The sequence below is a fragment of the Procambarus clarkii genome, chromosome 46 (genome assembly GCF_040958095.1).
Source record: "Procambarus clarkii isolate CNS0578487 chromosome 46, FALCON_Pclarkii_2.0, whole genome shotgun sequence".
Taxonomy (NCBI): domain Eukaryota; kingdom Metazoa; phylum Arthropoda; class Malacostraca; order Decapoda; family Cambaridae; genus Procambarus; species Procambarus clarkii.
In genome coordinates, this window is record NC_091195.1 from 20,203,005 (window position 1) to 20,216,969 (window position 13,965).

The 13,965-nt window shown below is 39.7% G+C and overlaps 1 protein-coding gene across 6 annotated transcripts in view; it reads left to right on the top strand.

Moving 5' to 3' along the window:
• LOC123770468 (FK506-binding protein 15) overlaps positions 1-13,965 on the top strand; it is a 43,308-nt gene that overhangs the window by 21,810 nt on the left and 7,533 nt on the right. For 4 of the 6 annotated variants that reach the window (XM_045762334.2, XM_045762335.2, XM_069301797.1 and 1 more), the window contains 7 exons: positions 547-765; positions 1,037-1,222; positions 1,671-1,930; positions 4,725-4,884; positions 6,032-6,406; positions 8,874-8,963; positions 9,603-9,683. In XM_045762334.2, coding sequence (XP_045618290.2) covers positions 547-765; positions 1,037-1,222; positions 1,671-1,930; positions 4,725-4,884; positions 6,032-6,406; positions 8,874-8,963; positions 9,603-9,683 — 1,371 coding nt within the window. Of the gene's footprint in view, positions 1-546; positions 766-1,036; positions 1,223-1,670; positions 1,931-4,724; positions 4,885-6,031; positions 6,407-8,873; positions 8,964-9,602; positions 9,774-13,965 lie in introns of all 6 variants that reach the window. The other 2 variants (XR_011222180.1, XR_011222181.1) reach the window with 2 other exon arrangements.

A 13,965-nucleotide genomic window follows, 5' to 3' on the forward strand; every position in this document is an offset into this window, starting at 1 on the left:
GCCCAACCCCCATACCACATTTTTCAAAGATATTGTCATGACTTGCCTACCTGGGTGAACAAAAACTGCACTGAATATAAAAATGAACACCAACCATACAATATTTTTCCCAAACAGTTCTACTGAGTTTCATTTGACTCGAACTGTGTCTTTATCAAGATTTAAGGATAAAATCATTCATTATTTAAGAAGACATGAGCCAACATCCATTCTAACTGATCAAAACTCCTCACTCTCAAAATTAAGACAAGCCATGTTCTTTAAAACAGGCCCATAATGTTTCCCCATGATCAAAACTTTGTCTTGCTTAAAATTTTCTTTGAGATATTATTGGAACATGATCCTTTAAATATAGTGATCTTTACTGAGCCTCAGTTACTAATATACGTGTATATAGAACTGTATAAACATGCCCACTGTTTGTATATTTTTGGTGAAGCCGTTGCATCTATCTTTCCGGAGAAACAGCTCTAAGAAAGAGTGCCCCCGTACTGTATGGTGCGTGTACTTCAATATTTTCCTAAAATTTCCTAAAATAATTTACAGGAAGAGATTTCAAGACGGAAAAATGCAAGGCATAATAGTGGCTCAATGTCTGGATCAACAGAGGAGTTAGCGGCAACCCCTGCCATCAGATCAAGGGCTCAGTCAGCTCGCTCTGAAACTTCGAGACCAGAGCCGGCCCCTCGACCTCCTCATCTTTCTCCACACCCACAGCAACTGGTGGTTTATCAACAAGCTCCTTGGCAACACGCTGGCATTGTGGTACGAATCTGTTCTTGTGCACAGGATATGATAATTGCTAACATGCCTCATTAAAATTTTAATGTAGTGTAGTGTTTGGATCCTATAGCACAGTGGTCTTAAGTCCTTGATTCACAATAGGTACCCAGGAGTTAGGCAACTGTTGTGGGTTGCATCCTGGGAAAGGTCAGTAGTTGACCTACAGGGACTTCAAGAAACCTGTGTACAGGCTTTCTGTCGCCGACAATAGGAATGATTATTATGATACAGTAATTGTTGTGCTCTATTACAGGGTTCAGGATACTCGACAATGCCGGTGTCTGGTGCCGTAGGGTCTCATGCTGTGGCTCCACAACACGCTGCTCCAGTCTCTGACCCAACCCTCTCCCTCTTGTTTTCCGAGACAAGATCACAGAATACTGAACTCAAAATATCGGTGTCCAAGATGTCGGATAAGATTGATAGCCTAATGAGTAAGGTAAATATTTTAATTATTAGTATCTTTAGAATTGTTAGTTGCCATTGGTACTGGATTTAGAGGACAATGTAAGTGACAGAAGTTAGGCATTTAGTAATAATAATAATTTATTTTACACAGACTGATATTCTTGTATGTTTATGTCCATTTTATACAGTATTTCTGTGTATGGACTAAGAATAACTTAATGTGTTGTTCAGTTTGACAATAACTGCTTAAACTAAATGTGTTCAAGGCATGAGTGTGGGAGTTCTTAAGTGGTGCTGTTTTGTCATGGGGTCGATTACCAAAGATAAAAGTTAAAGAAGTGTAACAATATAACCAATGAGATGGTTACGGAATGATGGTGGGGGCTCAATGATGTGGCAGAGTGGTGCATTTTTTTTTTAATACAGTTTAATTTCAGATATAGCATTAAATAGTAAATATACCTAATGTCATTTTCTAGATTGAGAAACTGGAGCAGCAGCAGCAACAATCAGGTGGTTCCTTTGGCCACTCAAGTATTGTACCTTCAAGAATGATTCACCAATATAAAGAGTTGCCCCTGCATTACGCAGCTGTCAATTCTGACCCTCATGGACTTTTGGCACAAATCTCTACCATAGTCAGTGAAAACGATGAGATGAAATCTAAACTAGAGGATAAGGAGAAAACAATTGCGTTGCTTAACACTTCTGTGACCCAACTGCTGCAGAAGAATCAAAAGTAGGTGCCCAAGTCTGCCTGATAACTCTTTATATTACTATGTAAGCTTTACTAACAAATGGTTTTAAAGTATTGGATTATACCTAGAATTCTGTGTGATTTATGTTAGAGGAAGGCCAGCGGGTGGGGCATTGGAAATAACTTTCAACTTGACAACTGTTTTCACGAATAAATGGCAAGGAGGAAATATTTGGGAGAGATTGAAAGCAGAATTATTGCCATGCATTTTTATTGAGGACGTAGTAGAGAAGATATGTGAGAAAACGAGCCAGAGAACGCACGTGAGAAACATTGTAATGCATACGTGACGGTTATGGATCTGGAGAAGGCACGCGAGAAATATTCTAAGTTGTGGCAAGTCTTTATTGATGCCAAGGAAGTGGGTGATAATGTGAAGAGGGACTATGGACTGTTAAATGTATCGAAGAGTTTATAATGAAGCAGAACATGTTCAAGGATGATATTTATGTTGAGAACTATTGTTAGTGCAGGAATATAGTTTCTCAATTGTAAATGATGGTCTCAAGAAATAAGAGATATTATTAGGAAATTATACACAGTGAATCGATTAAATATAATTTGAAAGATATATGTAGGATTGTTAAAAAAAATTAAAACAAGGGAGTTAAAAGTATGCACATAAAAACATATTACCATGATTGTAAGGAAAAGAGAAGACAAAAATAATAAATGTGTTGAGATAGTTAAATTAGTGAAATAATTCTCTGTATAGGTGGTCACCAAGAGGAATGCAATGAAGAAAGAAGTTGTTGAAGCCAATTCCATCCACATTGTTAGGAAAAATACAATGACTGTTAATATTGAAAGAGGTAGTAAACATGTCAGGAGGCAGGATATAATGAGCTAGAGCTCACAGCCCTGTAGTCATTGATAGGGAAGTACTGAGACGTAGCCAGCAACAAATGACTAATCTCCCAGAAAATATAGATCCAAATATTGGAACAAGACATAAGAGCAGGGAGCTGGTCGGCCGAGCGGACAGCACACTGGACTTGTGATCCTGTGGTCTCGGGTTCGATCCCGGGCGCCAGCGAGAAACGATGGGCAAAGTTTCTTTCATTCTATGCCCCTGTTACTGAGCAGTAAATAGGTACCTGGGAGTTAATCAGCTGTCACGGGCTGCTTCCTGGGGTGGAGGCCTGGTCAAGGACCGGGCCGCAGGGACACTAAAAACAAAGCCCCGAAATCAATTCAAGATAACCTCAAGAAAATCAGGCAGAAAGCTATGAGTGTAGCAAATTTCTGAGTCACAAGCACATGGGTAAGCATGGATTCGACTTGAACATTTTGGGTTGAAGCACTAAGAGGTAAACTATGGAACGAAAAACCTAAATGCAGGGATTTATGAAAAGAATAGTTAAGCGAGAAGCATAGGAAGTCCAGTAATACTCGTGTCGATCAGTCGCTGGAAAATGCATGCTAAATGTCAGTAACATAGGGTAAGATCGCTGGTCCCTGGAAATCTGCACAAAAATATATCTATAGGACTTGCACTAGTGCATAGGAGAAAACATAATTGCCAAGACATCTTTGGATACGTATTCTGAAAAAAATATTGAAACTTGAAAGTTTCCCTCTCGTCTCATTAATTATCAAATCCAGTAAGACAAATGCAGTGAATAAAACCAGTATTTATTCAACATTATTTACATTTCAGAATTTAATATCCCAGTTTATAGGGTATTTGGAACCCATCGAACATTTATAGAATTGTGCCTATTGAAAATCGTGTTCCGAGTATCAACCGATCGACTTTCAATAGACAAATTAGGAACGTATTCCTGTCGTGAATTGGGGACACACTGTAGTAGATTTACTTGGAGGGATTAATGTTATTGTTCACTCTTTTGTATTATTGCAAGCTGGTTCCTTTAGTTGGATTCATAATTGGCTTCCCACCAGATTTCCTTGATAAGACACTTTGCAAAAATCTGTCATGGTGGAAGACAAGAACGATGAGAACAATTGTAAGACATATTGCCAGAACAAAAGTAGACATGTTCAAGAAACAATAAGTCAAGTTCCTGCAAGAAATCTTGAACCAGCAGAGTTGTAATGGATATGCGGGCCTGTGAACCACTAGAAGCAACAGGCTTTTAGATAAAAAGTTATCCCAGGACAAGCCTGGTCCCAGGCTGGATTTGGGTTGCAGAAGAACTCTCATAACCCACTTCCAGTATAATCCAGGTAGCATAGCAGATGATAGAGAGTCCTAGGAGGACTCTCTATCATCTATAATGATCTTGGCTCGGGGAGCATATGAGGAACCTGAGCTCGAAAAGCAATTTTACAACTTCCAAAACAGTCATAATTCTGTAAGAAGGATTTTTATTTATTTAGAAGCTCTTTTTAAAGTACTTTTGAGTTTATTTAAGATGTTTTAATGGAATAAGCATAAATATTGTACATTGTAGTGTGGTGTGGGGTTTTACCAAGGTACGAGTTTCCTGATTATTACTGCGGCACCAATTTTGTGCTGCAGTAATTGTTTTGTGTGTATGTACTGGAGTGGATTTCCCAGACTAATGTAATACTAAAGCTTTTAATGTATAAGAGCAATAGTTTCTTGTACCCCAGAATTCTTACTTCTTGCTCATAATTACTGTATATTATATATGACAGTGTAAGACCACGGAGAAAGAATTGAAACAGGAATTTCCTCAAGTACTTTCGTATATTAATACATCTTCAGAAGGAGTCATATTATATGCAGTATACTGTATATTATATATATATAATATACAGTATATATAATTTTGTTTCCACATAACAGACTTTTAGAAGACAAGACCGACATGTTAGTAGCAAGGCAACAAGAAGCACAGGACGCAGTGTCGAGCGTGAGCGTAGCGGAAGTGCAGAGTCTGAGGGACGAGAAAGCTGCAATTACCGCTCAATTGTCAGTTGCCCAGCACCAGTGTACCTCGTTACAGGTGAACCATTAATATACCATTTGATGTGTTGATAATTTGTGTGTGTGAACGTGGATATTTGGATTAGTCTTTCATGGCAGTAGTTGTAGTGTATTTAATTAACATACTGTCATATTGTAGTGATTGATTACTTCAGCATGCTGTCATATTGTAGTGGTTGATTACTTTAGCATGCTGTCATATTGTAGCGATTGATTACTTTAGTATGCTGTCATATTGTAGTGATTGATTACTTTAGCATGGTGTCATATTGAGGTGCTTATCTGTCCGTGACTGGGGGGGCATAAGATCTAGCTCTTTATGTCCCTACTCCTAGCTATCTATACCTGGCACACTAATTGCCTCTGTCAACATTTCATCATATTTCTCTTTAAAGTTGTGGGTGGAATTGGCTTCACAACCTCTTCATTTAATGCATTCCTCTTGCCAACCATCCATACAGGGAACAAGTATGTTCTTATGTCTCTGACTTAATTCCTTATCCAACTTCCACCAATGTCCCCTAGTCCTAGTTTTAATTTAAAATGTTTTCCTTTATTTACTTTACTGCTTCCCCCTCAAGATCTTGTATGTAGTTATCATATCCTCTCTGTTTCTCCTCTCCTAAGGTTGTGAGGAAAAGTTTTCTCAACTTGTCCTCATGTCAGGTGCCTTTCAGTTCTGGTACTAATCTAGTTGTGAACCTCTGAACTTTCTCTAATTCCGGTTTATGCTTGAAGAGAATTGAGCAGTGAATATCATAAAGTTCTTTCCATATAATGCTCTTGCATTTATTGTGGGCTGATATCTCGCAATCTCAGGAAAGTGGTAAATTGGGTAATGATGGTGATGGTGGTGGTGGTACTGTAGCCAGTATGGTAATTTCTTCACGTACAGCATTCAGTGAATGTTGATGCTAGAGTTACAGTGGGAACGGTTTAAATTAATCAGTTTTGTGGATGTAATAGTTGGTTAGACTTTCGGCTTGTTCTATTTCCAGTAGTGTCAAGTCCTGTTATTCAGTAGACGATATTGCCCTGACGAATCTGGGCAATGACGCTGATGTAATAGTGGATCAATATTGACGTTACTCGAGCATGTTTTGCCCGCCAGGGTACTGTACTGCATTGTGTATGTAATGATTTAATTGGTAACTATTACTCAACAGGATGAATTATCTCAAGCCAAGAAAAGTGTGGAAACTCAACAGCGTGATATTCAAGACCTGAAAACACAGATCCAAGTTGAGCACGCAAGAAGACTACAAGTTGATGCACCACACCAGGAGCAGTTACTTAAGGAAAAGGGAAAACTTGAAGAAAAAATACAAGCTCTGCAGAGGGAGAAGAACAACATGAAAAGTATACTGGATACAACTGTAGAAAGTAAACAAACGTTACAACAGGAGTTATCAGGTATGGTCAACAAGAAAATAGCAGCGGAGGAACACCTACAAATTATTCAGACTGAATGTGAAAGACTTAAGAAGCAGACTGAAGCCACAGAATCCAGACTTCGGTCATTAACACAGCAGATGGAAGAGGTAAGGAGAGATTATATGGGTGCTGTAGCACGGTGGTCTACATTCTCGGCTCACAACTAAGAGACCTGGGTTCAATTACCAGGCATGACAGAAACGGTTGTGCATGTTTCCTTTCACCTAATGCACCTCGTTACTTGTGAGTTAGGCAACTGTTGTGGGTTGCATCCTGGGGGAAGGTCAGTAGTTGGTCTAGCTAGGGAAGTTAATAAAACATTAAAGTTTGCTTAATTTTGACTTCAAGGTGACATATTGCCAGGAAGAACCTATCACAACTCCCATTGGTAATCTTAAATATACTTATCAACTTTATCATCATTGCTGAATGAAATATAATAATAATCACATTAGTAATGTCTTCTCACAGACATAATAACATAGGATAAAAACCCACACTTGTGTATTTGTGAATTTTATGTAAGGAATTTACACCAAGTCTTTCACACACTCCCGAGTGCTTTATCAAGGTCTGAGTGTGTGATTAGGATGAGACTTGCATCTCAACATCTAATCATTGAGATGTAACGTCTAATTGATTAGACATCTCAACGTCTAATTGATTAGACATCTCAACGTCTAATTGATTAGACATCTCAACGTCTAATTGATTAGACATCTCAACGTCTAATTGATTAGACATCTCAACGTCTAATTGATTAGACATCTCAACGTCTAATTGATTAGACATCTCAACGTCTAATTGATTAGACATCTCAACGTCTAATTGATTAGACATCTCAACGTCTAATTGATTAGACATCTCAACGTCTAATTGATTAGACATCTCAATGTCTAATTGATTAGACATCTCAATGTCTAATTGATTAGACATCTCAACATCTAATTGATTAGACATCTCAACGTCTAATTGATTAGACATCTCAACATCTAATTGATTAGACATCTCAACATCTAATTGATTAGACATCTCAACGTCTAATTGATTAGACATCTCAACGTCTAATTGATTAGACATCTCAACGTCTAATTGATTAGACATCTCAACATCTAATTGATTAGACATCTCAACGTCTAATTGATTAGACATCTCAACGTCTAATTGATTAGACATCTCAACGTCTAATTGATTAGACATCTCAACATCTAATTGATTAGACATCTCAATGTCTAATCGATTAGGCGTTGAGATGTAAATCTTGTCCTTATCACACTCAAATCTTGACAAAGCACTCGGGAGAGTGCAAAAGACTTGGCGTAAATTCCTTACATAAATTTCACAAATACACAAGTGTGGGTTTTTATCCAATATTCACATTGTTATTTACAGTCCGGGTTCCGATCCCTCGGTAGTATTTCTTTTGAATTGCCACTGCAGATATAATTTGGGAAGGAAATTTAGTCATTTAGTTATTATAGAATAAGCCTGCCTACCTCTGAATCTACCTTGAGGTGGTTGAGGGGATGAGTGTGCTGGCAGCTTGGTCTCAGACGAAGCTACAAGCACATTGATCCCTCTGGTTGATAAGCTGATGAACTAAACTGATGGTAGACACTACTCACAGTCCAGCATAAGAACAACATCCTTGTTGACACGGCCAACTTTTGAAGATGTTCAAACAGTTTCCTCTTTAACCAGGGTTGGTAAAAGCTCCAGGTTTTTCTTAAAACCCAGTCCACCCAGTTTGGGAAAGGTTGGATTTTTATCTATTTTTATCTACAAGTCATAAAATGCAAGTTATTGCAGTATACATTAGAATATTTTGCAGTGGTTTATTAATAGGTATGTACATAAATTATATATTATATGAAGCCACTAATACGCCAAGTGTTTTGGGCATCATCTTAGCGGTGGTGGGGTGTATTATAGAGTCTTTGAGTGGCAGGGTGCAGACCACTTGAGATGTCTGGGAATGGCAAGTGGCATTTAAAAAGTATATTCAGTTTAATGATATTTAAATTCTTTTTTCTTTACTCAACCAGTTAGCATTTATTGTGTGTGTGTACTGTACTGATGTGTTGGCAACATTTATTGGCCTATTAAGAGAACCAATAAATTTACCCCTGAACAATGCTGGAGATGATGAGTGCAAAGACTGTCAGGGAAGAGTATGACCTACATACTCTTCATATAGGGAGCCGGTCGGCCGAGCGGACAGCACGCTGGACTTGTGGTCCTGGGTTCGATCCCAGGCGCCGGCGAGAAACAATGGGCAGAGTTTCTTTCATCCTATGCCCCTGTTACCTAGCAGTAAAATAAGTACCTGGGTGTTAGTCAGCTGTCACGGGCTGCTTCCTGGAGGTGGAGGCCTGGTCGAGGACCGGGCTGCGGGGACACTAAAAAGTCCCGAAATCATCTCAAGATAACCTCAAGATATTACATGCTTGAATCTCGAGTAAATTAGGAGCTTCCATTCTTCCCTCATGTTAATGACAGGTCCTTGCTTGTGTATCTTGAGTTTGTAGTTTCATGAACTTGGATTTTAGTAATTAATCTTACTTTTATCTTCAGGAAAAAGCACGGACAGAGAGAAGTGGTGAATTGCACTCTGAAAGCCAGCATAAGGAGACACTTGAACTTCAACAATCCAGAATTAGCCAGGTATTTTTTAGCTACGATATGTAAAACAAATTGAAACAAGTATCATAACTTGCAGAAAATAAGTCACAATAACGTGTTTTGTTAGCTTGGTTTTCATGCTTTACATCACCTAGGCCTCACTTTATTTTACCTCTGTTATGACCCAGCCTATTTTAACCAGTTATTTCTCATCCCTCACTACAGTGGCCTGTTGTTCCGCCACCTTAGTCTAGGCTCTCCCATGCCTCGCCTTCCCTCACTTAGGGTCTGACAGCTGATCTGATTCATAGTTCTGAGTCTGATTCATAGTCCTGAGGTTCCGGGTTCGATCCCTGATGGAGGCGGAAATAAGTGGGCAGTTTCTTTCACGCTGATGTGCCTGTTTACCTAGCAGTAAATAGGTACCTGGGAGTTAGGCAGCTGCTACGGGCTGCTTCCTGGGGGGTGTGTAACAAAAAGGAAGTTTGGTCGAGGACCGGGCCACGGGGACACTAAGCCCCGAAATCATCTCAAGATAACCTCTTGTGTTGACTTCTACTCCTATTTCACAACTTTATAGAAGTTGGATTAGTTATAATAATTATAGTTTTATTATAAAATAGACTAATATTTGTTCTGTATAATGATTTCATAATTTTTTCTATGTTATTCCCTCAACAGCTGGAGCAAGAAGTTCTACAGTTACGTTCCCATTGCTCTAAGGTAGAGGAAGAGAAGGCTCAGAACATTAGCAAGCATGAGGTTAGCCATTAATCTGTCTGTCCAGAAACCTAACTCGATTACCAACCTAATGGGTTGGAACAGGTACATGAAAGTTCACAAAAGACTATGGTAAATATAGGTTTGCAGTATGTATATACAGTATATCCTCGGTCTGTCTTAAATGAAGCGTGAATGATAGTGATCTGTCGGTTAAATGTGTTTTACGTATACCGTACAATATGTGGGTAACATGCGACATGGGGTTACTGGATTGTTTCAAGCGTAGGTTTGACATATTGTACAGTATATATATGTGAATGAGTTTTGGCACATATAAATAGGAGTGCCCTCACATTGGGTCAATAGGCCTTCTGCAGTGACCTCTATTCTTACATTCTTAATTCACTCTTTCAGGCTTTTTTTCCCCCTCCTGTGTGAATGCCAGCTAGTCAATACGAGACCACATTTTAAAGTTAAGTGAGAGTTAATTCATCCTGAGCCTTGACTCCTGTGCAGTGGGCCCTTAGCTTTATTGGCTGCTTCTTATGCTTGTTCAGTATATTCATTATCACTATTCATTATCATTCGGTATACATATTCGGTATACGTATACGTAACTTACTAATTCGATATGTGCCGAGCTTTCCTTCTCGTTGTCAGGTTAATAATGCATTCAGCTGTGATTTTTCCTCTTGCATGTGACCAGGGAGCTTGGGCACCTGTTGAAATGTTCAGCCAAAGACATTCTGATCCTAAGCCTTTGGGCTAGACATGAACTGTACACATTCATTTGGTCACCACATTACTTCAGTGCATTCATTCATCATGCTTAGTAGTGTTGAGTAATTTTATGTGTAGGAGTTTCGTTTTATTTAGTTACTAGTGGGTCCTCGCCTTTCCTTTCAGGTTCTCATTTTGCTTCCCGATTGCAATATCAAGTCCATGCTTCTTGGCAAACAGATAAACAGGCAAACACCCTGTTTTCAGTAGGGAATTGCAGATAATTTTCCATGTTCCCCGTGCTTGATCAGGAAGAGGTATTCCCTGTCTTTCGCGTGGTTTTAGAAGGTGACTGTAATGTCAGTCCTGTCTCAGGTTGTGGCTGCTTGGCAGTTCCATGTCAAGGTTCCCTCACTTGACACGGCATGTTTTAGTTGCTGATATTAAGACGTTCTCGTCTGCAGATATAGTTAAGTTACTTTCATGCCAGTAGTAAGGTTGGTTTGGACAAAGGGGTCGGACTTTTATCTGCTTTCTCGTGTACTGATCCTTCAAGATGCATTGGCGCACTCCTTCACTGCACATTATACCTTTAGGCATGGGGTTTTGGGGTGTTTCCTGGAATCTGTTTGGATACTTTTGCTATTTCACTTTTCAGCCATTTTGGCGCCTCTCCTCCCTGAAGAGGGTGTGAACTGGATTTGTTGGGGAGCTCGTTCATCCTTCCAGTATTTACACCTCTTCCTGCTGGTCAGGATCACTGAAGTGGGTTAACCCTTACACTGCTCAGGGGTCCTTGGGACATTTACACCCCTGTGCGCAAGAAAAAAAAAAATTCAAAAAATTTTTTTCGTCTTCTAAACATGTTAATTTGTGTCCCCTGAGCACGGAAAAAATAAAAAAAAAATCGTAGGTGACATATTTTGGGCGCAATTGACCGAGGAAGTCTGGCAAAAAGTGGGCGTTGACAGAGCGGTCGTCAGACCCGGTCAGCATCACCCGCGTTGACAGATGGGAGTTGCCACAAAGATATTATTACCTAATTGTTTCAATGTCTCCGATTGATTTTTTCTTAGTTTTTTTGCAGTAATATTATTCAATAGTGTGTATTGTAATATATTTATATAATAAAAGTGGCTATCCCCCAACAATACCATTTGTGGTGTTATTACACTATATACAGACGTTATATATAAGTATGTATATATTTTGTTCACCACAACTGTACAGCTAAGCTGATATAGTTAGTTCAGGCACTAAGAGTCGTCGCTATACACAGATGGCGGCTGGCGGCTCCCTCACTCTTTCAAGGTCACACGCACTAAACTTTCTCCCCCAACAATACCTTTTGCAGTGTTATTACACTATATACACATATTATATATAAATATCTACATGTTGTATGCACCGTAACTGTACACCTAAGCTTGTAGTGCGCCCAAAGAGCATAGTGGCCACCCTCTAAACAGCTAGACAAATCATGCAGACGACGTCACCTCCGTCACCCATATGGCTCCTCCCAGCATAATCCTTTTGCTGTTATTACACTAATACACACATTATATATAAGTATCTACATTTGTGTTCACCATAGAGAACCACTGACCTGGTATGGTGAATGCAAACAATAACAGCTAGCCACACAGTCAGTAAACGATGCTGTCTCCCTCCGTCTCTCAGCATCACTCCTCCCACAGCGCTAATTATTACAACAATCCTGCTATTATCACAACCCTGGTTATTTATATCACAGTCATGGGTCATCTGTAATATTGTCATCACTAAATAATAACAATTATATATTTATTTTGACATTTTTCGGCGATGCTGTGGTCACAAGCAGAACATCAATGCTGTTCGCTCATGCTGCGTGCGCTGGCCTTGGTTGCTCCAACAGTACTGTGCCTCTCACACCTGAGAATATTGCCCACGATTTTTTTTTTAAATGGCATCTGAGGAAGCTACTGTGAACCCCGTGTAGCCGCGGGCCATTTGAATCAGGCCTGGCACCCTATGGCGTATATATACGCCATGCGCACCATGGGACATGTTACTCAGGGCGTATATATACGCCATGCGCAGTTTAAGGGTTAATCAGGCTCCTGATTGAGGTAGAGTTTCTGGTATGCCTGTCTCTCGTGTGGATTTTTTTTTTCTTTTTTTTAAATCCTATGGGCCAAATTGGTAGTGTGCAGTTAGTGCAGCCCATGGTCAGGAGCCTTCAGCATAGCTATCTGTCAGTCCCATCAACCCTTTTGTGGTAAACTTTTGTGACATCATGGTGGGTGAACATCTGCCGGTTTCTCAGGAAGTCTGTACCAGTGATGCCTGGGATTTGAGTGCTCTCTCATGGTCTTTCTTGGCAGTGGTTCCTAGAGGAGTCCTCTTCAGTGTGGTACAGCCTTCTACTCTACTTGGACTTACTCATATTTAGGAAAATGTTGGATAGGGGGGGGGGCACAAAGATAACTCATTATCTTCTCTTAGGTTTTAATCTCATCTGTTTTCCATGGCCAAGTGAGATTCCCCCAAGAGGTACAGGATCCTCAGCATGTTGAGTCAGTGTGTACAGTACATACTGTAGTGTGTGTGTGGTTTTCCAGGTACAGTACAACCTCAATTCAACGCACTATATGGGACCAACCCCAGTGTGTTGCAGCATTGGATTCGTTGCAAGAGGTGACCTTCAAGAGGCATGTCAGTGTCTTTTTATTTCTTGTAAACAATAAAAATGCATTATCATATTATTTACTGTACCTATATATTACTACTCTACTAAAAAATAGTTATAGTTGTTATTTACCTTATTGTTAAAGTTATGTCCATCTTGAATTCTCATGGAGTTGTGAATGCTGTACAGTAAACACATACTGTAGTGTATTATGCCATTAGCACTGTATTGATAAGTAGTTCTGCTGTATGTTGACTACTACAATACAGTTTATGAAAACTATTTTACACTAAAATTACTGTACTGTAACCTTAATTTGAATACTAACGTGTAGGTAATATTTCAAGTAAAAATCAGGCAAGATATATTTTGTACAGACAGATACTTGGTCCACCACTATAGTGCCTTCTGCCCTGTGACCTCACAGATTCACCGCACAGTTTTGATTTGTCGTGAGGCTAGAGTGTTCAGTCCATGACTTTGTTGGACATACCTGTGCAGGGATGGAGGGAGGGAGGGGGGGATGGATATATGGATGGAGGGAGGGAGGGAGGGAGGGAGGGATGGATGGATGGATGGATGGATGGATGGATGGGTGTTGAGTTGAACTATGTGACCAGTGTGTGTGTGTGTATGTATGGGATGTACGGGGGGGAGGGACGGGCTCACTCTCGTAAGCCTATCACACTCGACCCCATTAGCCAGATTTGTTTCTTAAATTCTGGATGTGCATCATCATATATATATATTTTTGGTTACAGATTTTTTTAGCAATATTATTTGGGTGATAAAACGTTATAAAAATACTTGATTCATGAATGCTTTATTGTATTAGATGGAGATTCTCCAGGTTGTCTGCGGGCAATCTACTGAGCCACCTCCCAGAAGAGGGGGTTCTTGGGGGTGGGGCGAGGCAGGAAGTGAGGGTGT